Source organism: Bacidia gigantensis (genome assembly GCF_019456465.1).
Source record: "Bacidia gigantensis strain McMullin 20006 chromosome Unknown contig_134, whole genome shotgun sequence".
Classification (NCBI taxonomy): domain Eukaryota; kingdom Fungi; phylum Ascomycota; class Lecanoromycetes; order Lecanorales; family Ramalinaceae; genus Bacidia; species Bacidia gigantensis.
The window spans coordinates 524,375-552,268 of NW_025408593.1; the positions used below are offsets into that span (position 1 = coordinate 524,375).

At 49.6% G+C, this 27,894-nt stretch overlaps 11 protein-coding genes across 11 annotated transcripts; 4 read left to right on the forward strand and 7 right to left on the reverse strand.

The window, feature by feature from the left end:
* Window positions 1-341: 341 nt before the first annotated feature.
* RPL38 (60S ribosomal protein L38) lies at window positions 342-809 on the reverse strand (the record flags this gene model as incomplete). Its single annotated transcript, XM_044810438.1, has 3 exons — window positions 342-397; window positions 478-606; window positions 746-809. The coding sequence occupies 3 exons, from the start codon at window positions 807-809 to the stop codon at window positions 342-344; spliced, it is 249 nt and encodes an 82-aa protein (XP_044672412.1).
* Window positions 810-1,835: 1,026 nt separating this feature from the next.
* On the reverse strand, window positions 1,836-2,201 carry KY384_001913 (uncharacterized protein; the record flags this gene model as incomplete). Its single annotated transcript, XM_044810439.1, has 1 exon — window positions 1,836-2,201. The coding sequence occupies one exon, from the start codon at window positions 2,199-2,201 to the stop codon at window positions 1,836-1,838; it is 366 nt and encodes a 121-aa protein (XP_044672413.1).
* A 341-nt stretch (window positions 2,202-2,542) lies between these two features.
* KY384_001914 (uncharacterized protein) lies at window positions 2,543-4,258 on the forward strand (the record flags this gene model as incomplete). The annotated part of the gene is made up of 1 exon (XM_044810440.1): window positions 2,543-4,258. The coding sequence occupies one exon, from the start codon at window positions 2,543-2,545 to the stop codon at window positions 4,256-4,258; it is 1,716 nt and encodes a 571-aa protein (XP_044672414.1).
* A 1,004-nt stretch (window positions 4,259-5,262) lies between these two features.
* KY384_001915 (uncharacterized protein) lies at window positions 5,263-7,246 on the reverse strand (the record flags this gene model as incomplete). Its single annotated transcript, XM_044810441.1, has 3 exons — window positions 5,263-6,216; window positions 6,291-7,180; window positions 7,240-7,246. The coding sequence occupies 3 exons, from the start codon at window positions 7,244-7,246 to the stop codon at window positions 5,263-5,265; spliced, it is 1,851 nt and encodes a 616-aa protein (XP_044672415.1).
* A 1,588-nt stretch (window positions 7,247-8,834) lies between these two features.
* On the forward strand, window positions 8,835-9,560 carry KY384_001916 (uncharacterized protein; the record flags this gene model as incomplete). The annotated part of the gene is made up of 1 exon (XM_044810442.1): window positions 8,835-9,560. The coding sequence occupies one exon, from the start codon at window positions 8,835-8,837 to the stop codon at window positions 9,558-9,560; it is 726 nt and encodes a 241-aa protein (XP_044672416.1).
* Window positions 9,561-9,721: 161 nt separating this feature from the next.
* On the reverse strand, window positions 9,722-10,849 carry KY384_001917 (uncharacterized protein; the record flags this gene model as incomplete). Its single annotated transcript, XM_044810443.1, has 1 exon — window positions 9,722-10,849. The coding sequence occupies one exon, from the start codon at window positions 10,847-10,849 to the stop codon at window positions 9,722-9,724; it is 1,128 nt and encodes a 375-aa protein (XP_044672417.1).
* An 827-nt stretch (window positions 10,850-11,676) lies between these two features.
* On the forward strand, window positions 11,677-16,077 carry KY384_001918 (uncharacterized protein; the record flags this gene model as incomplete). The annotated part of the gene is made up of 1 exon (XM_044810444.1): window positions 11,677-16,077. One exon carries the CDS (start codon window positions 11,677-11,679, stop codon window positions 16,075-16,077), a length of 4,401 nt encoding a protein of 1,466 aa, XP_044672418.1.
* Window positions 16,078-16,758: 681 nt separating this feature from the next.
* On the forward strand, window positions 16,759-17,475 carry KY384_001919 (uncharacterized protein; the record flags this gene model as incomplete). Its single annotated transcript, XM_044810445.1, has 1 exon — window positions 16,759-17,475. One exon carries the CDS (start codon window positions 16,759-16,761, stop codon window positions 17,473-17,475), a length of 717 nt encoding a protein of 238 aa, XP_044672419.1.
* A 1,199-nt stretch (window positions 17,476-18,674) lies between these two features.
* KY384_001920 (uncharacterized protein) lies at window positions 18,675-21,499 on the reverse strand (the record flags this gene model as incomplete). Its single annotated transcript, XM_044810446.1, has 2 exons — window positions 18,675-20,798; window positions 20,822-21,499. 2 exons carry the CDS (start codon window positions 21,497-21,499, stop codon window positions 18,675-18,677), a joined length of 2,802 nt encoding a protein of 933 aa, XP_044672420.1.
* A 2,204-nt stretch (window positions 21,500-23,703) lies between these two features.
* On the reverse strand, window positions 23,704-25,127 carry KY384_001921 (uncharacterized protein; the record flags this gene model as incomplete). Its single annotated transcript, XM_044810447.1, has 2 exons — window positions 23,704-24,082; window positions 24,334-25,127. The coding sequence occupies 2 exons, from the start codon at window positions 25,125-25,127 to the stop codon at window positions 23,704-23,706; spliced, it is 1,173 nt and encodes a 390-aa protein (XP_044672421.1).
* A 576-nt stretch (window positions 25,128-25,703) lies between these two features.
* On the reverse strand, window positions 25,704-27,524 carry KY384_001922 (uncharacterized protein; the record flags this gene model as incomplete). The annotated part of the gene is made up of 2 exons (XM_044810448.1): window positions 25,704-27,233; window positions 27,468-27,524. 2 exons carry the CDS (start codon window positions 27,522-27,524, stop codon window positions 25,704-25,706), a joined length of 1,587 nt encoding a protein of 528 aa, XP_044672422.1.
* Between the last annotated feature and the right edge of the window lie 370 nt (window positions 27,525-27,894).

Sequence of the window (27,894 nt, forward strand, 5' to 3'; positions counted from 1 at the left end):
TCTTCTAGACAAGCGATATTATGTTGCATTTTGCGGATTTCCAAAGCATTCTAAACGCACGGCTTTCGTCATGATCAAGATTGCTGGATATTCGTCTCTCTGACTGCATTGAGACATGAGCTGCAAGTAAAGTCACAAACTTCCAGTGCAGGGATGAAGCAGAATTGAGCAACGATTGAAAAATCTCAGACGTCCTCGTAGGTGTAGATATTCGATCGATGTTTAATAAGTTATGAAACCTTTCATAGCTAATGTGCTTGCCATCTCATTTTCATGCTCTAACTTCTCTTTGAATCACCCAGTACCTCTCTCCATCACCTTTTCCGTCCCTGACTCAGCCCCTACGCCTCTCTTTTCCCCTTCTTATTCTTCTTCGGCACATCCCCCATCGTCAACCCTAGTGTGTCCCGAATTCAGCTTAAGCTCACAATCACCACGATTGACCACGCCCAATTGGGAGTTGTTGTTATGACCTACCAGGCGGTAAACTCTGCTTCAGCTTATCTGCCTTTTCCGAGTCCTTAAGGACAAGTGTGTAGAGAAATCGATGGCATCGGACTTTGAACTTGATCTGATTCGTAGCCTTGTTGCGTTTTATGCGGCCAGCTGTTGTTGTGCAAAACGGTCAGTCTCTTCTTCATGGATTGAATAGATACGAGCGCAACTCAAAGTGGACTGAGAGTTAAAAAGACGTCGCGTCGTCCTGAACGGGAATGTGGGCTGGTATCGTGGAGCTAATACGTACACGAAGCATCTTTACGCCGACAGATCTCGAGGAATTGCTTGATGTCCGAAACTTCGCGAGGCATGGTAGGCAATCGAGCGAAGCTTGACCGAGTCTAAAATTGATATCTTGCTCCTCGATCCTTGGGAGTGTTCGAAAGATTAAGCGAGCACTTAGAACTAGCGCCCGCGTGTCTAGCGCCACGTGGCGGTGCAATCGCATCAGGCACCTTCTGTCACTGCTTCGAAGACAGTTTGCATGCGCAGAATTATCAAGGAGATCAAGATTCCATATACACAGCTCACGACTAATTCGAGGCTGCAAAAATGCCTACGCCAGTTGACCGAGCGATGCAGTCAAAGGTAGACAAAGACAAGAAACGCAGTAGAATGCATGGGTCGAACTTGCTGACTAGACGTGTAGAATGCAGTCATAGGTCTCAATGATCATGATGTGTAATACAAGTCTCAACACTAATACAAATCTCTAGGCTTTGCGGGTTTAGTGGCTGCTGCCGCTGCATGGTCGATTTGGGGAGGTGAACTTTTCCCTGCAGAACCAGATCCCAAAGGTGGTAAGTTTCTGTGAACACTGGCTCGCCGGGCATCTTTTGAACTCTTGTGATCGCTAGACCCCGAGACATGGACTGAAACTGAACTAAGACGGTGGTTGCAAAGTGTAAGTTCTGGCCGCTGGAGCACGCGTAAGGCGTGTTCGACCTTTCCCTTCCTGGTTGCAACCGACGGTCGATTAACGATCTTCTGCAGCGGAGTTTGATGCCAAGTGGGAAAGCATCAAAAGAAGAGCTTGTCGAACGCGTCAAGGCAAACTTGAGACCGACATAAAAAGCCTCGTGAGCACGGAACATAATTATGTAAAGATCCCGCTTAGCGATTCTTTGGCGACATGTCGCAGGCGAAGGCATCAGGTGGTGTTCCTGTATAGGCATGAGTGATGATAAGGCACACGCCGGATATGAGACTCACTGCTAAATCGGCGAAGTCTGACACGCTAAAATAGCGGCAGAAACACTCATTGAAACAGGACGTCCGGAGATTCTAGAGTGTATTGGATAGTGTAGGATAGCGAGCTCCCGATGGTTATCAGTCTCTCAAACCACCAGTCTGAAGTTCTGGCTTTGTATGAGCCACTGTCTTGCCTTCTTCTCTCCGTGATCTGCGTTGTTTAGATTGGGCACTAGAACGAAGGATTCGCTGAAGCCCCGTGGAGTGGTCTCATCTCCATATTTGACAGATCCAGAGACTGTCACCAGAATGCTCATATTCTTTCCCGTCGTCGTTTGCCCACCTTGCAGAGCCTCTCCGTCATAATTAGGATTCAACACATGGCAGTCATAGTCTTGAACTTTATAGTATGATTTCGGCATCTGCTCCTCAAATAATCTTTGTAGTGACGACGGATCTTGGATGATGTTGCCATTCCATACAATGATAGGTATGGGTTTTCCATCTGGCATGGACGCTGACGGTTGATACCACGATGCTAGCCGATCGCGATGCGAGTTGAGGATTCGATAGAATGAGTCGACGAAATCTTTTGCAGCTTTGTGTCATTAGCCAATGTGTTTTTCAGGAGATATGCGATGAACCATTTGTGGAAACAACGATCGCCTTCTCGGGAGTCAGCGCAGTCATATCGTCTTCATCCGTGGGGTAGAGGCTTGTGGTAGACGGAGGTGGAAAAGCACACAAGGCACATCGAAGAATTTGAACTCCGACGCGAGGCGCGCTCTTCCGAGAGCCGCTGCGGTCCTAGCCTTTCTCACTTCCAAACACTTCATGAATTGAGAACCTTACAATGCGATGGAGTTCCGCTTTACTTGCTGCCTCGAGTCCTCTTTATCCTTCCCGAGGGTCAATTTGCCGACGATGTTGCTGGCAAGCGCAGATTCGCCGGCAACATGCAGGCAATCCTACCCTCAAGTCAGAAAAGCCCTATTACGTTACGTCCCCAATATTCTATGTCAATGCGGCCCCCCATGTCGGCCACCTATACACGCTAGTCTTAGCTGATGTGTTGAAGAGATGGCATGCTCTACTTGGGAAAAAATCTATACTATGTACTGGCACAGACGAACACGGTATGAAGATACAGCAAGCAGCTGAGAAGGCACAACGAGATGTTCGAGGATTTTGCGATGAGATGCACCAGCCCTTTAAAGAGCTTGCCCGAGCAATCAATGTTGATTGGGACCATTTCATACGGACGTCCGATCCCGATCATCGATTTGCCGTCCAGCATTTCTGGTTGGTGCTCGAGGAAAAAGGCATGATCTACTCGAAGAAACATGAAGGGTGGTATTCAGTCAGCGATGAAACATTCTATCCCGCAAACGCTGTTGGATGGGCCCTCGATCCAGCCACGGGACGAAAGTTCATGGCTTCTAAAGAGACAGGAAAAGAAGTGGAATGGACATCAGAAAAGAACTACCACTTTCGAATGTCTGAGCTGCAGGATCGATTACTTCAATTCTATGAGGACAATCCAACCTTCGTTGTTCCTGAGACTAGGATGAAGGCTATAGTCCAGGAGGTTAAGGCTGGTTTGAAAGATCTATCAATCTCGAGACCCAGTGAGCGGTTGAAATGGGGCATCCCCGTGCCGAATGATGACACTCAAACTATTTACGTATGGGTAGATGCACTTATCAATTACCTTACTAAGGCAAACTATCCCTTCCAGATACCTGGTCGAGAAGACGCGGCAGGGTGGCCGGCAGATTGTCACGTTATAGGAAAAGATATTGTGCGCTTTCATTGTATATATTGGCCGGCACTCCTCCTCGCAATGTATTTACCGCTACCCAAGAAGGTCCTGACACATGCTCACTGGACGCTGGGCAAGCGCAAGATGTCGAAGTCGAGCGGGATGGTAGTGAATCCCTTCATGGCAATCGATCGTTTTGGCGTCGATTGTATGCGTTGGTACCTCATTCTTGATGGGGGAATCAAAGATGATGCTGCTTATGACAATTCATTCATCATTGACAAATACAAGAAGGGCCTGCAGGGGGGCATCGGGAATCTGATTAGCCGCATCACCAAAGGGAAGGGATGGAATCTTAGGAAAGCAGTGCAACAAGGGCAGCTCACCTCGACCGAAGAGCTTGACCAGCAATTCAAATCCTGTTTGGTGCAATTGCCGGCGTCAGTGGCACGAAATATGGAGAATCTTAATCCAGGGGATGCTTTGGCCAAGATAATGAATGTCATATACGATACCAATGTCTATCTGGCACAGGCAAAGCCATGGGACCTTTCAGACAAACCCGAAGAAAATCGGCTGAACGAGATCATCTACCTTTGTGCGGAGTCGATACGCATATGTGGTATTCTATTGCAACCCTTTATGCCAGAAAAGATGAACACGCTCCTAAACATGTTAGGCATACATGAAGAAGCGAGAAACTTCACTAATGCGCAATTCGGATCGGACAAGGACTATGGGACCCCCAAATATTTACTGCGGGGCGCAGATGGCATTCTGTTCCCCGGCCTCAGTAGCGACTTCTAATGTGTGACGAATTTGGTTTATGAACGGTCAAGTAACTCCATGGCTAAGAACCGACTCTCCAATTCAATACTATTCTGAGTGTCTCATTTCTGCTATTTGACACCAACCGGCTTAGCAGCTTCGACACGATAACAAATCGATTAGTCACTGGAGAAGCTATACTCACCGAGTTTGAATTGCACAGGCTTTTACTGAGCGCTAAAACGAAGCTTTCTCCAGAACACTTTTCCTACAGTGGCGTCTGCAATCTAGAATCAAGACTGAGAACACATTCGGACGCCTTGAGCGTACCAGCTTTCGGGTAGATCAAGTGGATCAATCGATGCGAAGTGCAGTATGACAATGGGCTCGAGAAACATGCTATTGCAGAGATCTGGAGGCATGTCGGAGAATCGATGAAGCACTCTTGCACCAATCTCAGACCCGGCGGACACATCCGAGAAGAGAAGCGTCGCTAGCAAGGCTAGTTTTTGAAATTGCGACTGAACTCAAAGTCGACATTCTTGCCCCGGTGAAGTCGGCGACCCTAAGCTTCGAGGATCACAAGCTTCGGAGTACTGGTATGTTAAATATATTAGCCCGGGGAGAAACTAAAGGAATTCGGAAAAAGGGCAGACTATGGTTCCTGGTTGATCGAAAGAAATCTTGAAGATCGCCCACTTGGATGACCCTGTCGTTGACTCTCCTCGATCGCTATCTAAAAGACCTTAATAATGCTCCTGACAGATACAAGTCCCAAACCGTTTGAGTTGCATCAAGACTTAACATACTGCTATTGACCATCAAATCCTTTCTATAGCTAGCTAATCTTGAAAACTAGCTACTTACTGCCGAAGCCAAATCAGCATAGGGGGTATCCAAACACCATATCGTGAGTCATCATAACCATCTCTTGCTTCAGCAAAACGCGACGAGCATCATGTTTACCTCTTTTTCTCCAACGACTAGGATTTCGGTTCTCATTCAACCTACATCTTCCTCTCCAATCCAATATCATGCTTCTTCTACATTTTCACGCCACCTCCTTCCAAAACCTTCCAATCCCTCTTCCCAAACGGCACATATTCTCCTCCCTTCAACCACCACAAGCTCTCTCCATCCGCAACCTTTGCCGGATCAGCGCCTTCTTCCCTCAATTTCGCTTTCGTCTGCTTATTCGTTCCAGTCCGATCCATCTCACTAACCAGCCTCACAAACACGGGAATCGCGTATTTGGGTAATTTCTGCTTCACAAGGGTTGCCATGCTGCCCATCACTGCCTTTGTGTCTGTGATTTTTGGACTTAATTGCACAGCAGCACACCCTGCCCGCCCATCATGATGTGGGATGCTGACACCATAAACATTCGCCTCGAGCACATCCGGATGCGTCCCAAGCGCCTCGGAAACCTCAGAAGTGGAGACATTCTCACTTTTCCAGCGAAAGGTATCGCCAATCCTGTCCACGAACCACCACCGACCCTCTTCGTCCCAGCGGAGTACGTCGCCCGTCCTGTAGAAAGCGTCTCCTTTTTGGTAAACGTCGCGCACTATTTTCTTTTCTGAAGCGCTCGGATTGCGGTAGTAGCCGGGGAAGTCTGATTGTGGATTCGTAGCGTCGAGGGCATACAGAAGCTCTCCAGGCTCTCCTCTGGCTACCTTTTTGCACAACTCGCCATCCTTGCTAGAATATCGCGCCGGCGCCTCAGTGTTCCAGTCGACCTCTACGATAGTGATCCGGCCGAGGCCAAGAAGGGTGTCGATAAACTTCCCATGACGCCCGATGGCACCAGACGCCCAATCGTTGGAGGAGAGATTGAAGAATGCGATGGGACCCTCTGTGGCACCGTAAAATTCCGCAATCGTCTCGATGCCGAAGCGGGATTTGAAACGTTCCCAGACATCTGGTCGTAAGCCGTTGCCAAAAGCAAGTTTTACGTTGTGCTTCTTGTCGAGGTTCTCGCTAGTGACAGGATCGAGCTGAGGGGGGCGGATAGGAGGTAGCGGCATGTTTCGCCGACATACTGAATCCGAGTGGCGTTGTGTCGACGCACGTCAGGCCAGAAGGTTGAGGTGCTAAAGCGGTGGCCGAGGATGAGGGTGCTGCCAGTGAAGAGAACGGGACCGACGCAAGCGAGGGTGGCGGTCGCATGGTAGAGGGGCATGCAGGTGTAATAGCGATCTTTGGAGGAGAGGTTAGTCAGAGAGGAGAACAGCCAACCAGAGCGATAGATCTTGATCCAATTGACAATGGCGGCTTTTGGGAGGCCTGTAGTGCCGGAGGTGAAAATTAGGATGGCCATGTCGCTTGTGTTTTGAATGGATCTTAGGTCATTGGGGTAGTGGACTGGCGACGTGTACATCACTTGTACCTCAACGTCTGGGACGAAAACGACTGTTTCAACTGTCTCGCTGGTTTTGCTTCCCTTTCCAGAAATCAATTGTTCTCGGATGTCATCTGTGAAGGCGCTGGATATCTCCGGGTCCACGATCACAAGCCTCGCGCCCGAAAGACGTATGGTATGTAGCAGAGCGTCACCACCAAGGTTATAGTTGATGAAAGCTGGGATTGCCCCTATACTCCACATTGCCAGCCAAAGAAAGACGAATTGAGGGCTGTTCATGAAGTCTATGGCGACAACCTCTCCCTTGGACACGCCATGTGATTGCTTGAGCCATGTCCCGTACCGCAGGACGGTATCGTACACCTCTTTGTAGGTCCATTGGTGATCTTGGTAGACCAGAAATGGGTCATTGGCGCGGGACTCGGAGAGGGATTCGAGCAGGTAGAACAGGTTGATGCGATTGCGTCGTGTTTGAAGTATCATGTATGCCTGGACGGCGACGAGGGCAGCAATTTCCCGAAAATCATAGTGTAGCTGGAGTTTGGCATCGAGGTATGCGGCTCCGGCAAGCAGGGCAGGGGTTGCAAGAGTCGCTGTCACTGAGGGCTATCAGCATCGCCTATTTCAAGCTCCTGTTTTGAGCGTTGCGTTTACTCACTCGCCATTTGGCTGGCTGTAGGATATTGCACAGACAATGTTGGGAACTGGGATCATACATTGGCAAGACTAGATCTAGTAGTACTAGGTTCTACCACAATTGGGACGAGGATTGCCGTGCTCAATGCGGCCAGCACGGCAGCCATTCATATGATTTTCTCGCTTCTGCGTCGCGAATGACATGACGCGCCGGAGCTTCCCTGATCTGTAGATTCGCTTGCACTGCAGCATTGCTGCTTGCCTCGAGTCCCTGCATAGGACTATAATGAATTGACGATGTCTTTGATCTTCCCTTCGGCTACAACGGCAATGGCGCTCTTCTCCCGAACCTCGGCATTTGTCTCGATTATCGGACTTCATTTCATGGTGGAGAAGACGCATCTACAAGTCGTCCAGTCAATCCATCAATATTTCACCATCCCATCCTTGTCATCCAGCAGATGGTAAACATTGATCTCAGGGTTACGCTCTTGTGATCTAATTACGCGGCTGGTCTGCTTGCACAATCTTCATTGTACTTTCTGCAACCCCCCTTTCCAGGTCTCTTGCAACAAGATCAAAGAAGCAATCACATCTCTGCGATCAGCCAGACCTTTGATATTGTGAAGTCATTGAGCCATATCAATAGGCACTCTACGAAGCTGCTGAGAACGCTCCTGGCAGCGATGGACCAGAGGCTGTTAGCACGCAACTTTCTCGTTGGCTTGGAGGCGCCGAGTGTGACGAATGTGACATCCGTGATGCCTCTTCAGTCTTTAATCTTTTTGCCATCTATTCAGTCCCATCCAGCTTCGTTTTAGAAGAGCAGCAGAGCTATGGCGCAGTACATCAAGATGTTTGGTCCTGATTGTTTGTCTTTCATTTAAATACTGGATAAACATGTGCACTCAATTCTGTTTTAAACGCTTGCGTCTTCTGTACCTGGTATGGTTGATCAATGTTCTTCACATGACTCACTGAGCGGAACAGGGAAGACGAACGTCGACTACTTAGAATCCAATACATCCAGTGGATGATTCGACGCCTGGCAAACCCACCACAATCCATTTGGTGCTACCAGAACTAGCGTCTCGAATGGGCCATCTCTTGGCGCCAATTGTGCCCATCTATCGATGCAAATCTGAATTGCGGGGAAAGCTTGCGCCTAATGCTTCTAATATGCACATCATTACATTGGTGCCGGAGCAGTCGACCGCGTCTGGATAGCTTCGAAACTTTCACAGAGCATTTGCGGCCCACATCACATCTCGACCAGGGCGGTATCCCACCATGGAATGTTGGCGATTGGGGATCAAGTTGGTGCCATGCCACGCCGTACCTTGCCATGTCGCGGTTGCGCACTCCGCCACTATGTTGGCAAGGAATCTAGTCACAGAACACATGAGATGCCGCTGGACTCTCAACCGCTTTTTGTTGATCACATCTCGACGTGCGGGGCGTCTCGCTGCTTGCTTCTTGCTGTCATTATCCTCGGCTTCGAGTTGTATATAGAAATATAGCGCCGCGCTCATGAGCATACCCTTCGTCTTTGTGTTCGAGATTGAGTAGAGTCGTTTCAAGCTCCATACAAGGCTCATGAATTCTTGCTTCCGCATCATGAATGGTCTTCTCCTCATATGCCTTTATGTAACCCTGGCTATAGGTACCCCATTGAACCTGCCTCAACCCAGAGGCTTTGAGCACATGGGCAAGCTCAGTCAGTCTCTGGGTAGACGTCAATTCGATTACGATGTCACGAGGAACGAGCTCAGCGAATGCAAGGCGGTGACCCTAATCTATGCCCGCGGCACCATTGAGCTCGGAAATGTTGGCAGTATCACTGGGCCGCCGTTCTTCAACGCTCTTGATGTTTTACTGGGATCAGACAAGTTGGCAGTGCAAGGCGTCGACTATCCGGCTACCATCCTCGGCTATCTGGAAGGTGGCGACGTAGGTGGAGGACAGAAACTCGCGGATTTGACAAATCAGGCTGCGTCTCAGTGTCCAGATACTCAAATTGTCCTCAGCGGATATAGCCAAGGAGCACAGGTCGTGCACCTTGGAGCAAGCACGATTTCCTCCGAGGCGGCTGCAAAGGTGGCTGCAATTGTATGCTCTCATGCCGCGTTCAGAAAGAGCAGAATGCTAATTTCTCAGGTGCTGTTCGGCGATCCTAAGAAAGACCAACCATTTCCAAATGTGGATGGGAGTAAGGTGAAGACTTTTTGTTTCAATGAAGACTTGATCTGCGATGCCACTCCGGTAGTGGATTCTTATCACCTGTCTTATGCCGTTGACGCAATCCCGGCTGCTCAATTTGTCAAGTCTCATGTACACGTTTGAGGACCAACAAACGTATCTTCTCTTACACTCTGTTGTACATATTGAAGTCAAAGATATGTCAGATTATGAATTATTTGTAACGCCGATACCAGCGTCGAGAAAACGAATTGAGAAATTTATATTCAAACCTGGCGTAGACTCTGAGATGAGTGTAGTAGAATTTATGCAGGAGGTAGTTCGGAAGATGATTTTCTGAAGCGTCCTTGCAGCCAACACCGATACATCTTCAATTGTTTTTGTCGGTTGACTAGCATCCTCCTGTCAACGCCCAGCTGCAGGATTTCAAGCTTTGACTTCGAGGCGATTATCCCACCTTTTAAAGAACTGCTAGTCTTACCGTTTTCGGGAGGTAGCCTTTCAGCTTCTAGATCAGATTCATTTGACAAATGAGAGGCCCATATGGTTCTAAGCTCTTCTTCCTCAAAAAAATACACACGCGTACCATCACCTCGAATGTAAAAGTTTTCTTGCAAAAGCCTACCTTTCTTGAAACGGACCTGTGTCAAATCACCTTTACCATAGTCCCTGAAGCAGATCTCGCCACCAGGCTTTAACACTCTGAAGACGTTCTCGACTGCTTGCTTCCACTGATCGGGGCTCAACGCACTGAATATAAAAATCAACATGACCACATCTACACTATTCTCCTCGAGTCCAGGTGGTAAATCGTGTCCAGCAACATCCCAGACCTCAGCAGTAATTCTTTCAGCATCAAAGGCATCGTCAGCCCTGATCAGCTCTACAGCTTGCTTTGAGAAGTCGCAAGCATAAATTCTCAATTCTTGGTTGTCATTGGTCTGCAGTAGAGGAAAGGCCGTGTTACCTGCACCTGCGCCGACCTCTAGGATTCTCACAGGACCGGCATCTTTCTGAGTCAGGTCGCACAGGATTGGAAATTCTTGATACAGCCACTTTCGATTTTTGAAGAAATTAGTCGTATTGTTCGAATAAAATTTGTTCCACCATTTCTCTGGATCTATGTTGAAGCGATTCCTGTCAAATTCAGAGACTGGATGCTCGCGTTGAGCGGCGTACTGGGCTTCTGCATATGCGTAGTAAGTATCATCTGGTGTAACGTGGTCCCAGGCATTGAACTCAAAGACATCATCACCATCTTCAAGGTAGCGAGAGCCAAATTTGAAAGGATCTCTGCGCTTCAGGTTATTTTTTGGATCGTGCGATCTATGAGCCGGGATCGACTGAGATGAATCTGAATCATTCTTTGCGCTGTGTGTATCTTTAATCGCTCCGTCAGGCACGATGCTCAGAGTCGAAATATCTGGACACATTAGGATATGATTAAGACCCTTCGGCGCGCACAGGCTGTGTTCGAATGAGGTAGTGAAAACACGCTAGAGCTGATTGGTGTGCGAGACTTTATGACCTCTTGAAGAGGCTTATTGGCTCGAACGGTAAGGCTATCAGTTGGAAAGGATCGGCATTCTAGAAATGCAACCTGAGAGACAGTTCATAAAACTTTTTTGATATCTCGCAAGAATTAGGAATCTCTCGAGTTCGAGAGGACCTACCGTGCCCTAAAGCTAAGCGATCTTCGGCCGACCTTCTGGCTCTTGCTCGAGGCTTTCAGAGGCTCTGTGGGCTGGCTTATGGAACCAAGGGTACATCACGTCAATCTCCGAGAACAACGGGATGATGCAGACTCCGATATTGCAGATATGTCGTGGCTTCGCAAGATCTCCTGCATGTTTGAGAGCCAAGTCGACGGCTACCCGTCGCCGTCCAGGCTTCTCAGGCTTGCGTTGCGCGGGTTGACCACTAGCCGGATCCGAATTTCTAATCAGTGAAAGACAGCAGATACTCAAGTGACCAATGCGCATTGGCTCGGCATCCGAGACATCTGTAGCTAAACCGCCTTCAGGCCATTTTCACGATTCTAGGACTTAGGTGCCGCCTGAGCGGTGACTCGGTGTGAAGAGTTCCACCTTTAAGGCCGGGACTAGACCCGTTTGCGGGGGCAAGCAGTCGTCACCACTCGGTCTCCCAGGGCAAGCGCTCTATCTGAAATGCACCTGCCTACAATGGAAGGCTATTTAGCCTCTGTGGCTATCACGCCTCTGTCTCTCTACCACTCAGCCAGCAAAGAATTTCAGAAGCCATGGCGGAAGGAGGAAAGGAATATGCGTCTACAGATCTTGAGGCCGCTGCCCACCAAGAGGTACCTTCTGAGCCAGTCGCCGCGGACCCACTCCATACCTTTGCCACCGATACCGAGTCCACGATCTCCGAGATTGAAAAACAGGAGTATGACGAGAAGCGTAGAGAGAAGGAAGGTACAGAGATACCTCATGCCAGAAGAACTCTCACTACAACAACCACGACCTCCACATTGACAGTGGAATCTGCTGCCCCCGTCACACGGGATCACAAATCATGGTACAAACGCCTCAACCCTCTGAAGCGGTCAGCGAAGCCGAGTATTCCAAAGGAAAGGACGGTGTCCAGGGAATACACAGCCACTTTCTTAAGTTTAGCGACCTTTCAATGGATGGCACCTTTGATGTCGAAAGGCTACCAGCGGCCGCTGGAGCTTAACGACATCTGGCTTGTGAACCCCAACCGCAGTGCGGAAGTTCTCTCAGCAACATTAAATGCCTCGTTTCGAAGACGAGTGGAAAGGGGAGACCGCTATCCCCTTCTCTGGGCGTTGCATGAAACCTTCCAATTCGAAATATGGCTAGGAGGCGTGTGTCAGCTCCTATCCAGTATATTGCAGGTGCTATCTCCATTCGTTTTGCGCTATCTTATCTCCTTTGCTGCCAAAGCATACGTTGCCCAACAAGCGCACACAGCGGCCCCCCATATTGCCAACGGTATTGGTCTTGTCATTGGAATTTCTTTCATGCAGGTCGCTCAATCGTTCGGGACCAACCATTTCATATATCGAGGCCAAATGGTCGGTGGACAATCAAGAGCAGTGTTAATTGAGACTATATTTGAGAAAGCAATGAAGATTTCGGGTCGAGCAAAGGCCGGTGGTCGAGCAATTCAAGACATTCAACATCAAGAATCTACGGATGGTATAAAGAAGACGCCTGATGACAAAATGAATATCTTCATGCGAATGTTCAGAGGTCGAAGTTCAACCAAATCTGGCCCGAAAGGCACGCCTGACAATGCAGCTGGTGTTGCTGGTGATGGGCAGGGTTGGGGTAATGGGAAGATAGTCAACCTAATGTCGACAGACACATATCGGGTGGACCAAGCTTGTGGCATGATGCACATGATTTGGACCAGTCCCATCGCCATACTAATCACTCTGGCCGTCCTCCTTGTGAATTTGACGTATTCAGCCCTTGCTGGGTTTTCGCTACTTGTCATCGGTATACCGCTGCTGACAGAGGCCATCAAAAGCCTGTTTAGGCGAAGACGAAACATCAATAAAATCACGGACCAGCGAGTGTCACTGACACAAGAAATCCTTCAGTCCGTCCGATTTGTCAAGTATTTCGGATGGGAGAGCGCATTTCTAGATCGCATTAACTCAATCCGGAAACGCGAAATCAGGGCCATTCAAGTCCTACTTACAATTCGAAACGCTATCAATGCTGTCTCAATGTCGCTTCCTATCTTTGCTTCCATGCTCAGCTTTATCACTTACAGCCTGTCGAAGCACGTCCTTGATCCTGCACCAATTTTTTCTTCTCTAGCCCTTTTTAACTCACTCCGCATGCCACTCAATCTTCTTCCACTTGTGATTGGGCAGGTCACCGATGCATGGGCATCTTTGGGCAGAATTCAGGACTTTCTAATTGCTGAGGAACAGCATGATGATTTTACTTGGGAGATGGATGGTAAGTCCGCCGTTTCGATGGATCGTGCAGACTTCACATGGGAGCGAACCGTTAGCCAAGAAGAAGACAAGAGCAAGAGCAGGCAAATTAAAGACATCAAGTCAGCAGCCAAATCGAAGGAGAAACCTAAGACGAGCAGCCTGACGGATACTGTGGACACTCATAGCAATGCCACTCAACGTGAGCCTTTTAAATTGCATGACATGCAATTTTCAGTCGGCCGTAATGAATTGATCGCAGTCATTGGTGGAGTTGGCTCAGGGAAAAGCTCTCTGTTGGCAGCTCTCGCTGGTGACATGCGACGGACTAGAGGGAATGTTATGATGGGTGCCAGTCGGGCCTTTTGTCCACAGTATGCCTGGATCCAAAACGCGTCTTTCAAAGAGAACATCGTGTTTGGGAAGGACTTTGACCGTCGATGGTATGACGCTGTAATAGACGCTTGTGCTCTACGGCCAGATATTGACATGCTACCCTATGGCGATCTCACAGAGATTGGAGAGCGAGGCATTACGGTTTCTGGAGGTCAGAAACAACGACTGAACATTGCAAGAGCTATATATTTCAACAGTGATCTCATCCTTATGGACGACCCACTTTCAGCTGTTGACGCTCACGTTGGACGACACATTTTTGACGAGGCTATCTGTGGTCTACTGAAAGACAAGTGTCGGATTCTGGCCACTCATCAATTGCACGTTCTGAGGCGTTGTGACAGAATTATTGTGATGCAGGAAGGTCACATCGAAGCTCTCGATACCTTTGATAATCTAATGAAGGGTAGTGAAAGCTTTCAGAGACTCATGGCTACGACTGCGCAAGAAGAAAAGGTAGAGGAAAATGTCAAAACGGACAAGGAAGTGCTCATTGACGAACCCAAGAAAAAGAAGACCTCAAAGCGCGGTGCTGCGCTCATGCAGCAGGAAGAACGAGCCGTAAAAGCAGTACCATGGAGTATCTACCAAGCATATGTTGCTGCGAGCGGGTCTATCTGGTATGGTCCACTTACACTCTTCTTCTTGATTCTATCTCAAGGCTCCAATATCGCCACTAGCCTCTGGCTCTCGTGGTGGACTTCCAACAAATTTGGCTTCTCCAGGGGACAGTACATTGGCGCATATGCTGGGCTTGGAGTTATGCAAGCTTTGTTGATGTTCATGTTCTCTGTGACTCTTTCCGTATTAGGCACGAGGTCGTCACGAGTACTTCTCAAACGGGCAATGTCCCGAGTCATGAGAGCTCCGATGAGCTTCTTCGACACTACGCCTTTGGGGCGAATCACTAATCGCTTTTCGAAGGACGTTGACATCATGGACAACAATCTTACAGACGCGATGCGAATGTATCTCTTCACACTGGCCATGATTGTATCCGTTTTCATCCTCATCATCACTTATTTTCACTATTTTGCGATCGCTTTAGGCCCCCTTTTCCTCATGTTTCTCTTCTCTGCATCCTACTACAGAGCGTCTGCTCGAGAGGTCAAACGGCATGAGGCCGTACTCCGCTCTGAGGTATTCTCTCGATTCGGCGAAGCAGTGTCTGGTACCTCGAGCATCCGCGCCTACGGTCTTCAGCAACACTTCATCGAAACAGTAAAGAAGGCCATTGATCAAATGGATTCGGCATATTATCTCACATTTTCAAATCAAAGATGGTTGGCAGTTCGATTAGATGCGATTGGCAACATTCTCGTATTCACAACCGGTATTTTAGTTGTGACTTCACGATTCAGCGTCAATCCCAGCATTGGAGGCCTAGTCCTCTCATACATTCTCTCAATTGTTCAAATGATTCAATTCACGGTCCGTCAACTTGCCGAAGTTGAAAACGCGATGAATGCGACTGAGCGCATCCATTACTATGGCAACCAACTGGAGGAAGAGGCACCACTTGTGCTCAAAGATGTTCCCGACCGTTGGCCCGAGAAGGGCGAGATTGTCTTCAATGAAGTCCAGATGCGTTACCGCGAAGGTCTACCAATGGTGCTTCAAGGTCTCAACATGACCGTTGCTGGGGGTGAAAGGATTGGCATTGTCGGACGGACTGGCGCTGGAAAGTCAAGCATTATGTCGACCTTGTTCCGGATCATCGAGCTATGTGGGGGAAACATCAACATCGACGGCATCAATATCAACACCATTGGTCTCAAGGACCTCCGAACTCGCCTAGCAATAGTACCCCAGGACCCGACGCTTTTCCGAGGTACAATTCGATCCAACCTCGATCCCTTCGACGAGCATTCCGATCTTGAGCTTTGGTCAGCCTTACGACAGGCAGATCTTGTGGAAGACAACGCGCAGGTGGACGATAGGCATCCTGGACGGATCCACCTGGACGCCGTAGTGGAGGAAGAGGGCCTCAACTATTCTCTTGGCCAGCGCCAACTTATGGCCTTGGCTCGTGCTCTGGTCCGAGGATCACGTATCGTTGTCTGTGATGAGGCAACGAGCAGCGTAGACATGGAAACGGATCAAAAGATTCAAAGAACGATGGCGCTAGCTTTCAAGGGTAAGACACTGCTATGCATTGCCCACCGGCTGAAGACAATCATTGGGTACGACAGAATCTGCGTGATGGATCAGGGCAGAATCGTGGAGCTTGATACACCATTAGCTCTCTGGAAAGATGGTGGCATATTCCGGGGCATGTGCGAACAGAGTGGTATTCGTAGGGAAGACTTTGACCGAGCAAGTATGGCATGAGAGATGACCGTTTGGAGACCTTGTTGAACGGCGCATTTAGCGGTAAAAGTACGACGGAGGAATATCATAGACCGTTTCGGATAGGATTGTCTTATGTAGTGACTCTACAGTACTGTGCGAGAACACCAGCTTGGCTTCAACTCACTCGAACAGCTCTGATGGTAGCATCGTAGCAATCACAGAGGAAGGAAGAGCAGTGATAGGCACCAGATGTCGCTGGGGGGGTTGCCGAAGGGCCCCAGACGCCCAAAAGAAGCTTAAGAAGGCGCCGAAAAGCGGGTGCTAAGGGGCCAAATTGCAGGGCATGACGTGCCCCAAGAAATTCTCAATTGGGGCTTGACCCTTCCGGGCCTCGCGCGGGGAGCGAGCTCTCTTTTGGGACTCACTGCATTCTCGTCTGCATGCTCTCCTCCACAATCTCCTTCACCTTCATTTGATATGTTGTCGTTCTAATCTTTCTCTCTTTCTTTCTTTCTTTCTTTCGTTCATTTCTAATAGATGAAGACCTCGAAGTCTAAGTGATCACCTGACAGTCTTGCATTTATTCTCTCCTTTCCACTTTCTCAAACTACTGGCTTTCGTGGAAGCTCTACGACGACGACGACTGCTAACTAATTCTAATCGTCCCTCAACTGTTCCTCAGTCGATACAATTCAACAACACTGGGACAATACAAACCCAATGTCTTCCCACGATGAAACGCCACCCCTCACCCTCTCCCCACCCTCAAACCTCCCCAACACCCACACCAATCCCTCCCTAATTTCCCTCGCTACGACCAACTCCACTGCCTCTCAAGCCGAGAAGGAAAATCAGCAACCTACCTACAACTCCACCAACCCTTTCTCCCCCTTCTATTCGCACCCACCAACCCGTACCTCCCTCGAGCAACGAAAATCCGAGTCCCGGGTACACATCCAGATCCACGAACCTTCCTCCACCCTCGCCTCAAACAATGCCTCACGGACTACACTTCAGAGACCCAAGACACCGCATCACTCGAGTAGCTATGGAAGTGCTGCAGCCAACAAAGATGCGTCGGCTGACCAGCAACCACCGTTCCCACCACCTTACAGTCAAGACGGACCAGAGGCAGAAGATGGCGGAAAGCTACGACTCGGGGGGACCGGAGGCTTGAGGAAAGCACATACAATGTGGCCTTCTAACCCTTCCGGCCGCTGCCAGAAGAGACATAATCTCACTGGCACGATCAGAGGGTCGAGATTTTGTGCCCCGTATCGGCGGTTGAGCAAGAAGCAGAGACTTGTATTCCAGATCTTGATTGCATTGGTGCTGATAGGCGTGGCGACAGCGCTGGGAGTGGGTATTAGCAAAGCTGTGGGTGGCGGAGTTTGGGATGGTGGGGATACGACGAGGAAGATTGGAGATAATTCATAAGACGAGAGGGGTGGGTAGGGGTTTGCGTCCTCTGGGGGACTGTTCTGAGAGATATTGCATCACGATGACGAAGGCTTTTGGGGAGAAAAGGCCGCGGCGGCACGACGCACCCCCAACGTTACGTGCGAATATGGCTGCATATGCACGACCGTTGTCGCTCCGCATATACGCACATATGCACGTAGATCAGCGTTTCAATTTCCTTCAAAAGACACTTCAACCTGGCACGGCGTTCTCATTATTGTCGTAAGGAAGCAATGGTACCGAATCGCTATCCTCAAATCACTTATTCTGTTGGACCTGGACTTCATTTTGCTTGCATAACGCACTCAAAGATACCCTTGATTAACAACAACAATATAGATAGGTACCTGCTCCTCATACATACACAGACAGATACTGGGGAAGGGATGGGGACTGTAAATTAATCGTGGACTTGAAGGAAGGTAGCATACAGTGTCGCTGTCTGTTGGACTTAAATAACTAGTTAATGATGAAAGACGGTTGCTTTCTAATGTCACGAGTAAATTCTCATCCTTGTGCTTAGGTTCTTCAGATCATAGGATTCTGCACTTCTGATTTGGCTTTTTGTTCGCCGGACGTACGTTATAGCATTATCACCATTATACACATCAGCATGATGCCACGTCGTAATGAGAGGGCTCTGGGAACTCCCACTGCAAGACTGCTTGTACTCTCCGTGACAGCTGTCCTCGATTTCGATCCCGATCATTTCATGTCTGAGAATCAAGTCAGAGAATCAAGTGGATCAAAGCATAACAGCGAAACATCTCCAATTCAGGAAAAATGTGCCGGAACGAGAACATTGCGTATAATTAAGCCGGTACTTCCAGCCATAAAGACAAGCTATCCTTGGGGTATTATTGTATACACATATCTCAAACGACGCCGTTACAGACAACGCCGCTGCTTCCACGCAGTAAAGTAACCCCAGGTCATGCTAGCATCAGCTTTCTTCCAACATCATTCTCTGTTCGTTTCCTCCAAGCCGTCATCAACATAGCATCTGACGCGAGTCTTTCTCGAGTCTCACAACTTCATCCCGCCGTGTATATGTCAGAGCCGTAGAAACATAGAAAAAAGCTCCGACTCCTGAGCATGACGCAGGCAAATGCGAAGATATAGCCTCATGCACATAACGACTATATCCGCAAAGGCAAATAGCAAGCATTCACTCCTCACCATTCCTTCGGGGGCTCAAAATCCGTGAACCCATGCACCTTCGCTCTTCTTCGCCTAGCTTCCAGCTTCAAGCTCTCGTTCTCATAGATATCGTTGACGCTACCCGGGCTTGTTTCTCGTCCACTTTTCGTGCTCTTGGCTGCATTGCCCGCAGACCCCGTTCTCTCGCTCAACGCCATCTGATCCGCTGTATCGATCGTCATGCCTGTCTCGCTCGTCACGTCTCCGGCATTTGTTGGTGTACTGTTGACCCATTCCTCTGCCCGTTTGCGGCTCGTGTTGACGTCCGTTACAGTCTTACCAGTAGCTGCAGCTCCAAAGGCTGGGAGTGAGCCCTCGTGCTTCACAGTTGCCGTTGCCGAGTCGTCGTTATATCGAGACCGACCATCGCCGTACTGACCCCAGAGTATCGGCTTGTGTGCATTTGGTCGGGCTTTGGGTTGAGCTGGGCCCCAGGTGTGTGGCACTGTCCAGCAATGGGAGCGCATGTGCTCTGGTTCTTCCTCCGGTGGAGCGCCACGTTCGGCCCATGGAACGACACCTTTCATTTGCGGGCACAGATGATATTGTGCGCCATCTCGATAGCGCAGATTGGGTGAGTCCACGCTGATTGTCGCAAGAATTTGAAGTATACCGTATATGAGGACCCATCGGCCTCGACGAGCTTCGAACGGGTCAAGCCCTTCGACCGAGTCGGATTGTTCGAAACGAATGAAATTAGTGACGAGGTCAGTATGCATGTATTGGTCGCGGAGGGTGTAGACGTTGGAAGCTTCGGCGTAGGAGAGCGCTTTTCGTCGTGTCTGTGCTAGCTGTTCTGCTTGCGTCGGGCCTTTCTTCAGGGAAAATGCGGACTTCGGTTTAGAGGCGACGGGAACACTAGTAGGCGTCAGGGGGTATGGGTGAGGTATGTGAGGGAGATTGTTGCTATTGTCGAAATTTGTAAGCATATCGGTGATAGGAAGTTCGTACGAGTCGGCACGGAAATTCTGCCCACTGCGCGATGTTATGGCCCACTTCTGACCGGGTCGATATTCTGAGCCATCGAAGATAATGTCACGGTCAACAAGGTAGTCATAAAGACTGTAGAAGTCGTCCGCCAAGCGAACAACCATGTCCCTTGTCAACCATGTCATATCATGTGTTGGCGGCCAATGCAAGAATGCGTTCTCATAGTACTTGCAAAACCACTTCCTCAACCGGTCAAAGCAGCCCCTTGCGGCGGATTGGGTGCTGACGGTGACTGGCCATAGTTCAGTGAAATCGAAGGTGAGAAGCCAGCCTTGAGCGCGGTGGATTCGCTCTTCTATTTCCATGCTGGCATTTTGCAGGAACATCTTTGTTTGAGGAGTGATGTATTTCCATTCGGGGATAGTTTGCAATCCAAGATCCAACATACCCACACAGTGCACGAACGCCTCGATGTAGCCTTCTCGCCACTGTATGTCCGGAATCTCGCTAAATGCAAGTAGCGAAGCAGCATAGGAAGGGTTGTTTCGAACATCATCGAATTTGTGACGAACAATGTAGTCGGTGATCCATGCTACTCTACTAACACTCCTGTCAAGATAGTCAGGATTGGCCTTCACACGTTCAAAGATTTTGGTCAAAGCCTCGAGCAGCGTGGTACCGACAAGAGCACTGGCATCGTACATGACGGCGAAGTAATTTCGGGTAGTGATGTGCCATATAGTTGAGTGAATCCCAGTCTCGGCGCCAGGCCAAGGTATGTAAAGTTCGTAATTAATACCAGGAGGCGCTTTCTGAGTCCATTGTCTTTTTGGGCCGGCAGGTCGTATCACGTCGCTGGCACTGGTATCAGATCGTAGCATGGTCGGGGAGCGAGCACCACCAAAGACTTCTCCGTGATATTCTGTTGGGTCATCCATGTCCATGTCATCCCCATTGGGAGCGAATCGAGGCCAGCCTTCCGGCTCTTGTACGTTCTCTAATTGATCAATGAAGAATGCAGGCCCGGATTCATAGATTACTCTCGAGTCGATGCGGAAGGACGGAGGCGGCTTGGTCTTAGAGCCTCGCATGTACATGTAGACGAAGGTGTCGCCGCTTTCGTCCCACAGCTCGGGATTCTGCGTTGCGGTCAATATCACGGATGGAGCCTGGGGGTTATCTTGAGACTTACATTGGATAACGACTTCCATCCGAGCTGCGGTAGCTTACCACCTCCTTCAAATCTCCTAATCTTGTGAATTACAGCCTCTTGAGTTTGTCTCTGACGTGTCGGCAATGAGTATGAATGATGCGTGCTCAACTTTCCGGGTTCCAATCCTTCGGAGGGTGCAGTGCTATTAGTCAACGACGGTACTGCGCCAACTGAAGGAGTCGTAAGCTCGGTGCTTCTTGAATTGAACTCGAATTCCGAGTCGGCTGAAGATGTCTCTGGCCGACGCCTGGGCTTGTCCGAAGGGGTTGCATCCTTCTTGTTGACCTTCATCAACCCACCCAGCTTTCCTCTCAACGTCGAGCTCATTCCATCGAGGTGCGTTCGGAAATCGCTCTTCTCAATGGCCGATGCGATGACGATTGGTCGAGGCTTGTGCAGGTGGGGAGCACCAGGATGGCCATAGACACTTCCGGCAGAGGAATGTGACCGCCGGCGCAGATGAGGAGGAGGATGTGAGACATACGAGTTGCTCGAAGAAGCGACAGGTCTTGTCATGCCATGTGGTGGACCTGTGTAGCCGTAGATGTAGGGTTCGTCTGGTGCAAAATCCGAGTATTGCTTGAATGAGGTCTGTCGACCACCACCGCCAGCTTGTTGGTTGTTCTTTGCGCGCACATAGGCGCTACGTCCAGACATGGTGAGCAGCCAGGAGGGAAAGGGCTACCAGATTTCCGTTCGACAAGTATGACTGTTTTTTTCTTGTAAGAGTGTCAGACGAGTCTCCGCGGCCTCAGGCACTGCGTCTCTCTTTTCTTGCGCAAGATTGCACCTTATGAGACAGACAGCTTCAAGGGGCGATAAATGATCTCTAGGAGGTTCGGCAGAGGATTGGCGTGCTGATAAGGTGGAGGACAGCCAGGTTGCTCAGCGCTATCGACGACGGAGTGTTGCCATCAAGCGCTGGTCCTGCTTAGTATCTGCCGGGAGTATAGAGAGCAGCTCCCCTCTGAGCAAGTTCGGAAAGTTTGGGTGTTTCAAGGCCAAGGTGAAGGCGGTGGCAGAGGCCGCACGATTACGGCACAGGATAGAGAATCGATTTGGCAGGTATATCGTTAGCGAGTCAAGTCAATTGACCGATTGCATAACAGATTGGATCCTGCTGTGCGATTGACGTGGCCTGAGACCAGAGCACGCAGAAGCAGAGTACTCAACGTGGGCGACGGATGCGTTATGTTTGGGGAGGGAAGGAGGGCCTTAGGTAAGTCTACCCGGATATTATCAATAGAATTGCGAGAGAGATATTGCCAGTGCAGATAGTCGAATAAGAAGAAGCCGAGCGAGCTGCCTCCGAGCGAGTTTCAACTATTTCGTAACAAGTCAAGCAAGTCAGACCGCTGTATGGCCCCCCGGCCAGAAGATGTCAAGCTAACGTCTTCATCATGACTACCGGAATCTCCAACTCCAAAGACTCCCCAGTGCGCTTGCCCTCCTTGCCCTCCTTGCCCTCTTTGCCCTCTTTGCCCTCTTTGCCCTCTTTTGCCCTTACATCTACAACAAGACAACAAGAATCACCACCCCTCAGACCCCCCATCCATGATGGTGCTCTGCTATGTAATGAGGAGCATGCAGAGCAGGATCAATCCCTGGTCAGACACTCAGAGCTGCCCTTGCATGCCGCTTACATCCCATCCCATTCTTCCTTCGTGCTCCAAGCCGCAAAAGCAAAAGCACAAGCACAAGCCCCACCCTCGCGCGCTCACACCCATCCCCCATCCCGTAGCACCACATGGCTTGATGGACGGGTCGGCAAGCAGATGCAAAACGGAGATGGGCCCAATTCTAGTCTTCTAGATGGACCTGCTCCCCTCCCCTTCAACCATCTTGAAACCTGCTGCTAGCCTCTAAAGGTACAATGCCATGCGCGAGATCTTTTCCCTCTCATCTGATCAGCCCAAATTCTTCTTCATCGAGCAGACTATAAATTCACTCGTTCCCCAAGCATCTAGCATCTCTCGACTAGCCCATCACTAGACATGACTAAAATAATATCTATCTGTCTCCCTGCCAAGCTCCGGTGACGGGGAGCGTGGATAAGCTCGCAGGATGCAATGATCGTCTCCCAGCCAAAATGCCAATATGTGAGTCTGCCACTATTACCCCAAATTTCTCGGTCATCCTAGTCCAGCCGTTCGCGTGAGGTCACGCTAGGTAGACGTCTGTATGCAGCGCAGCTGCAGTCTTGCCCGCGCTCCCTCCAAGCGCCCCAATTCCCACCCTCCTCCGCGCTTCACCACTTTCCACTGATTTCGTAACGGCGTCAAAGATCACTTGCTGGTATGCGACATTTGACTGTCATCCTCCAGTAGTAAGACCCTAATGATGAATTTGTCCAGGGTCTGCCTTCTTGCGACATTAATGTGTTAAGGTTGATCTGCAAATGTCCGGACAAACAAGCAATCTGGCATTTCCCTCTACTTGCGCTAAGCTTGCCCGGATTCACCGTCCTGCCGTTTGCCATCATACTTGGCTCGATCTGTCTAAAACGGTTTCAATCACCCCAACTCTAGGCCCATGCAGGTACCTCCGAATCGTTCGCCTTCTCAGAGTGAACGCCGTGCAAGCCAAAGCCGACCCTCAGTCACTACTATGGATCTGTCAATGTGCATCGTTCACATTTGGTGTGGGCATTGTTCCTATGATGACGCGTACCATGATGATAGTGCAAATGCCCCGCTAACCGCTTTCGTTTGCTTGCCGGTACCTTCGACTGCGCCGGGGAGCACGTGGATCGATGGAAGAACATCTGGCCAAGCCTTCGGCGCCGGAACGGGTAGCTCGTTTGAGGTTTGAGATACCTTCTACAGGTCCCGAGATAAATGATACACAGTAAAGCCGCGGCTTCACCTACCGTATTTCCTTTCCCTGTACACTGCCACAATTCTTTTCACTTCTTTGAGGGCGCTCATTACCAGCGGCACACCGATAGGTCCAAGGAGGGGTAGATAGACGGCAACCTTGTGTTCATCTGGGAAGTAGACCTGACCGACCATGCTTTTCTCAAAGAATCCTTTCTCTGCCTGCTCCTCGGCAACTCTTGCATGCTCAAGTGCTTTCACGAACTTGCCCGCTTTGAGATCAGAACAGGCCTGCCTGAGGTGAGAAAGTGTAATATCGACTGCAAAGGATACGGTCTCCGGGATCGCTATGGAAGGGAGAGCAACAGTCAAGTTTGCAAGCGAACCCATCGTCGAAGATGCAGACAGAAGAAGCGAAGCAGCCCTGACACGTGTCAACGTCTGCAACTGTAGTGGTAAGGAAGATGGGCTTTGAGGGACGCCGAAGAATGATAGTAGCTGGTGAGAAAATGTCAAGAGTGCTGGCTGTAGAGTCTCTTTGGGCAATTTCGGGGGCAACTCCTGGCTTCCATTCGACGGGTTGAGTATAGCGATGCCTCCCCACTGAGGAATAAGCCAATTGGTGGCGTGGCTTCCTCTTACGAAGAGAGGGAGCTCTTGGCGTCAGGCACATACAAGATGAAATTAAGAGTAGGACCCGCTCCAAGACTTGGACTTAAAGGCCATTCTGCTGCGTTGATAAAGGCACTGATATCCTCTTCACGAAGTGTCCAGAAATTCTGCTGCTCATCGAATTCTGGTAGATGGACCGAGGGCGCGAATTGGGCATGCAGCTGTATTTGGGTCTCCACAGTGAAGGTGCTAACAGGTGATAGTAACTTCAGGAGAGGCGCAAAGTAATCCGCTATCGCGGCTTCGATATCCCAGGCAGAAGGCTGCGCTGTGGGAGTAAAGAGTGAAATGGTAATGTGGTACGTCGGTGCGTATTTCAAAGACCTATCCATACGGGTCGCAAGCTTCCCCGAGAGCTCTGGATTGGGCAGCCTTCTCTGCCTATTTCGTAGTTCCCGAGACGCTGTGTTCGACGACTGGGCCTGTTGTCCGAAGGGGGGTAGGCCAGACGTTAAAACATGCTCGAGGATAGCCCGCTCCTCCACGTAAACTTCTTCCAGCTGGGAAGCTAGGTAGTTGGACAGCAAGGATGAGCTTGAGGAAGTTGATGGGGTCTGATTGGATGGGTAGAAAATACGGAGCACTTTAGAATGCCGTGGAGGCTCTGAGTAAATTGCTGATATCTTGTTGTCTGCTTCCAAGCGAACGATCAGTGCCTCATCAGGGTTCTGTGAATGTGACGAGTCTGTTGCCTCAGATGTCAAAGCACTTTCATCCTCTTTGCGCTTTGGTGAAAGGCGGAGGCGAAGATGATGAATGGAGAATTCACTGAGGTCATCCAATGCATGCTGCGTCATGCGTACGAAGTTTACTGCCTCCGCCTCCTTCATATATAGGGCCTCAATAGTGATGTGGAGAGGAAATGATGGCTTGCAAGCCTAAATCTGGAATCAGCAAGCGTACTGGCTTCAAAGTGCAGTCCTCACCTTCCCCTTCGCCCAGTCGAGCATCTCATCTAGAGGTAGATGTGCACGATGTATCGAAGTCGTCCAAACCCATACTGGAAAGCCCAAAAGCAATACGACTAGCCAAAATGAGGCGATCACGAAGCTGCGATTCTTAATGCTCGTGTGTTTCTCTGGAGGAGGCTTCTGAGAGGATTTTGCGACGACGGTGGGCCTCGGTCGAACGACCGAAGCTTCTGCTCCGTCTTCAGTCTCCATCGGTCGGCAAATGCATGAGGTACTTAGGACTATTTACTTTGAAGGTAGTTTATATCTGACGGCGCTTGGCGCGGCTGAACATAGCGCGAGGCAGCTCTAGCCGGTGCCCCTTTTCTCAGCCGATGTCACACAGGATCAAACATGTGGCAATATTGGAGAGGTAAAAAGCGCCTTGTCAATCAGAACGTTCTATGATTATGAATACCTGAGCTACTTGACGCTTCCACTGACCCGTCTCTTGTACACCGTAGGAGGAGTCCAGCTGCAGTTGTTCTGAACAACATGCACAATTTCCGTTCTCGGCAGAATATACGGCTTTATTTGCTCTCTGATCTTTGTCCTTTGCTCATAGGCAAATGCATATCCAATTAAAGACGCCTCACTCCACTTTGCGCCCAGAAAGCTAATTCCAAAAGGTATGTTTGGACCGGTCTCAACCAGAGTGCCTCTGTCATTTCGAACGACAGGTTCACTGGAGTCGAAGGCACCCAGTGGCACTGTGACAGCAGGGCTACCAATAAGTGCTGGTAATGCATATGAAAAATTCGTCGGCAAGATCAGCGCGTCTAGGCTGTAATTTCTGAGCAAGCCTGTGATTCCTTCGGGTCCTGCTATCTGTAAGTTTAATTGATAGGCCGCCCAGAACTCCGGGCTAGTATTATCGAATCCCAGATCAAGCGCATCGTCCCAAACGCCAGTGTCACGGTCTGGGTAATCTTCAATTGGTAAATTCTGCGTAAAGTTCCGCACATCTTCAAGGGTATGTACATTCTGCGGGTTTGTCGTTAATTTGGAAAGGTACTCTTTTGGCAAATCCGCCACAAAATCGGCGCCCAAGACCGTGATCACACTATCTCCGTTAGTTAGCTGGTCCAAGGCAAAAGCTGTGATGTTAGTGTTGTCGATAATGATGGCGCCGGCCGCTTTCAGAACCTCAATCGCTGCATTGAATGAGTCTAAGCTTGTGGAATCAGGCAGCTGAGTTTCGTCAATCAGATTACGAGGCACACCGATTCGGGCGCCTTCAAGGGCAGATTGTTTACAAGCAGCCACATAATCTGGCGGCGTATCGAAAGGCTGTGCAGAGGTGTAGTTGTCTTGCGAGTCCTTGCCTGCAATTGCTTGTAAAACATAAGCTGCATCTATCACAGTGCGCGCCATGGGGCCAATTGTATCTTGATGCTCAGAGATCGGAACAACCAGAGATCTTGACGTTAGGCCCACGGTGGGCTTTATACCAACGACATTGTTAACTTCGGCAGGACTCAGTATAGAGCCACTTGTCTCAGTACCCAGAGAAGCAAACGCAAGCCCCAAAGACGATACAACGCCGCTACCACTTGAGCTTCCGCTCGGATCTTGCTCTGGATAGTAGGCGCCAAAAGTCTGATCACCATATGCACTCCAGCCATTCGTTGAATTGTTGGAACGAAAGTTTGCCCACTGGCTTAGGTTCGATTTTCCCAAAATGATCGCTCCCGCTGCCCTCAACTTTGATGCGATAGTAGAGTCAGAAGCCACCTTAGCACCAAGAAGAGCGAATGAACCCGCACTTGTGCTCAATTTATCGTTGGTTGCTATATTGCCCTTGATGATTATTGGGATGCCATGCAAAGGACCTCGAGTGATCCCGGCTGCCCTCTCTGCGTCAAGTTCTGCCGCTATGTCAATCGCGTCGGGATTAATCTCTGTCACAGCGTGAAGTGTGCTGTTGACCTCCAAGATCCGATCGATGTATGCCTGATTCGAAATCAATCATCACGGATGGTCAAGCCATGCTCGGATCGTTGGCATACGTTCACAAGGTCAACGCTAGAGAATGATCGACCATTAAGACCAATCGTCAATTCATTCAAGGTGACATCTAACAACTCTGGGTAGTACTGGGTGGCTGCTTGTGCGTCAGCAGCATTTTGCGTTTCATTGTGCCATTTACGAACAATTGTAGCCTAAACATGCTGGGCGACCATTCACTCGATCAAGGACAAGTACAAAAAACAGAAGCACCGCGACAAAGCAATTAGAGAGCATTGTAGACACCAAGGAGAGCAAATGCAGGTCAGAAACCAAATGATGGGAAGTGCTTTTCTTTTATCAAAATACGAAGGTGAAAACAAGCATGTCATCTCAACACTTCCATGTCAGCGTCAGTCAACTTGACCCTCGTGAGTTGCCGCCCCAAAAGGAAGCTGCCAAAGTCGCCGGCAGCTCACTCTGTTGCCAATCTCATAAGCAAAGAATAAAGCGGGGTGAGATCTGGGAGCTTCAACGTCAGCAGTCCTAGCTCAGGCACCCTAAGGCACGGCTCCCAGCACCTGTATCATCCAAACGAGGAAGGTAGAAAACATAGCGGTGAATAGCAGGCTTGGTAGCTTCGAACGAACGATAAGAAAATTGCCGG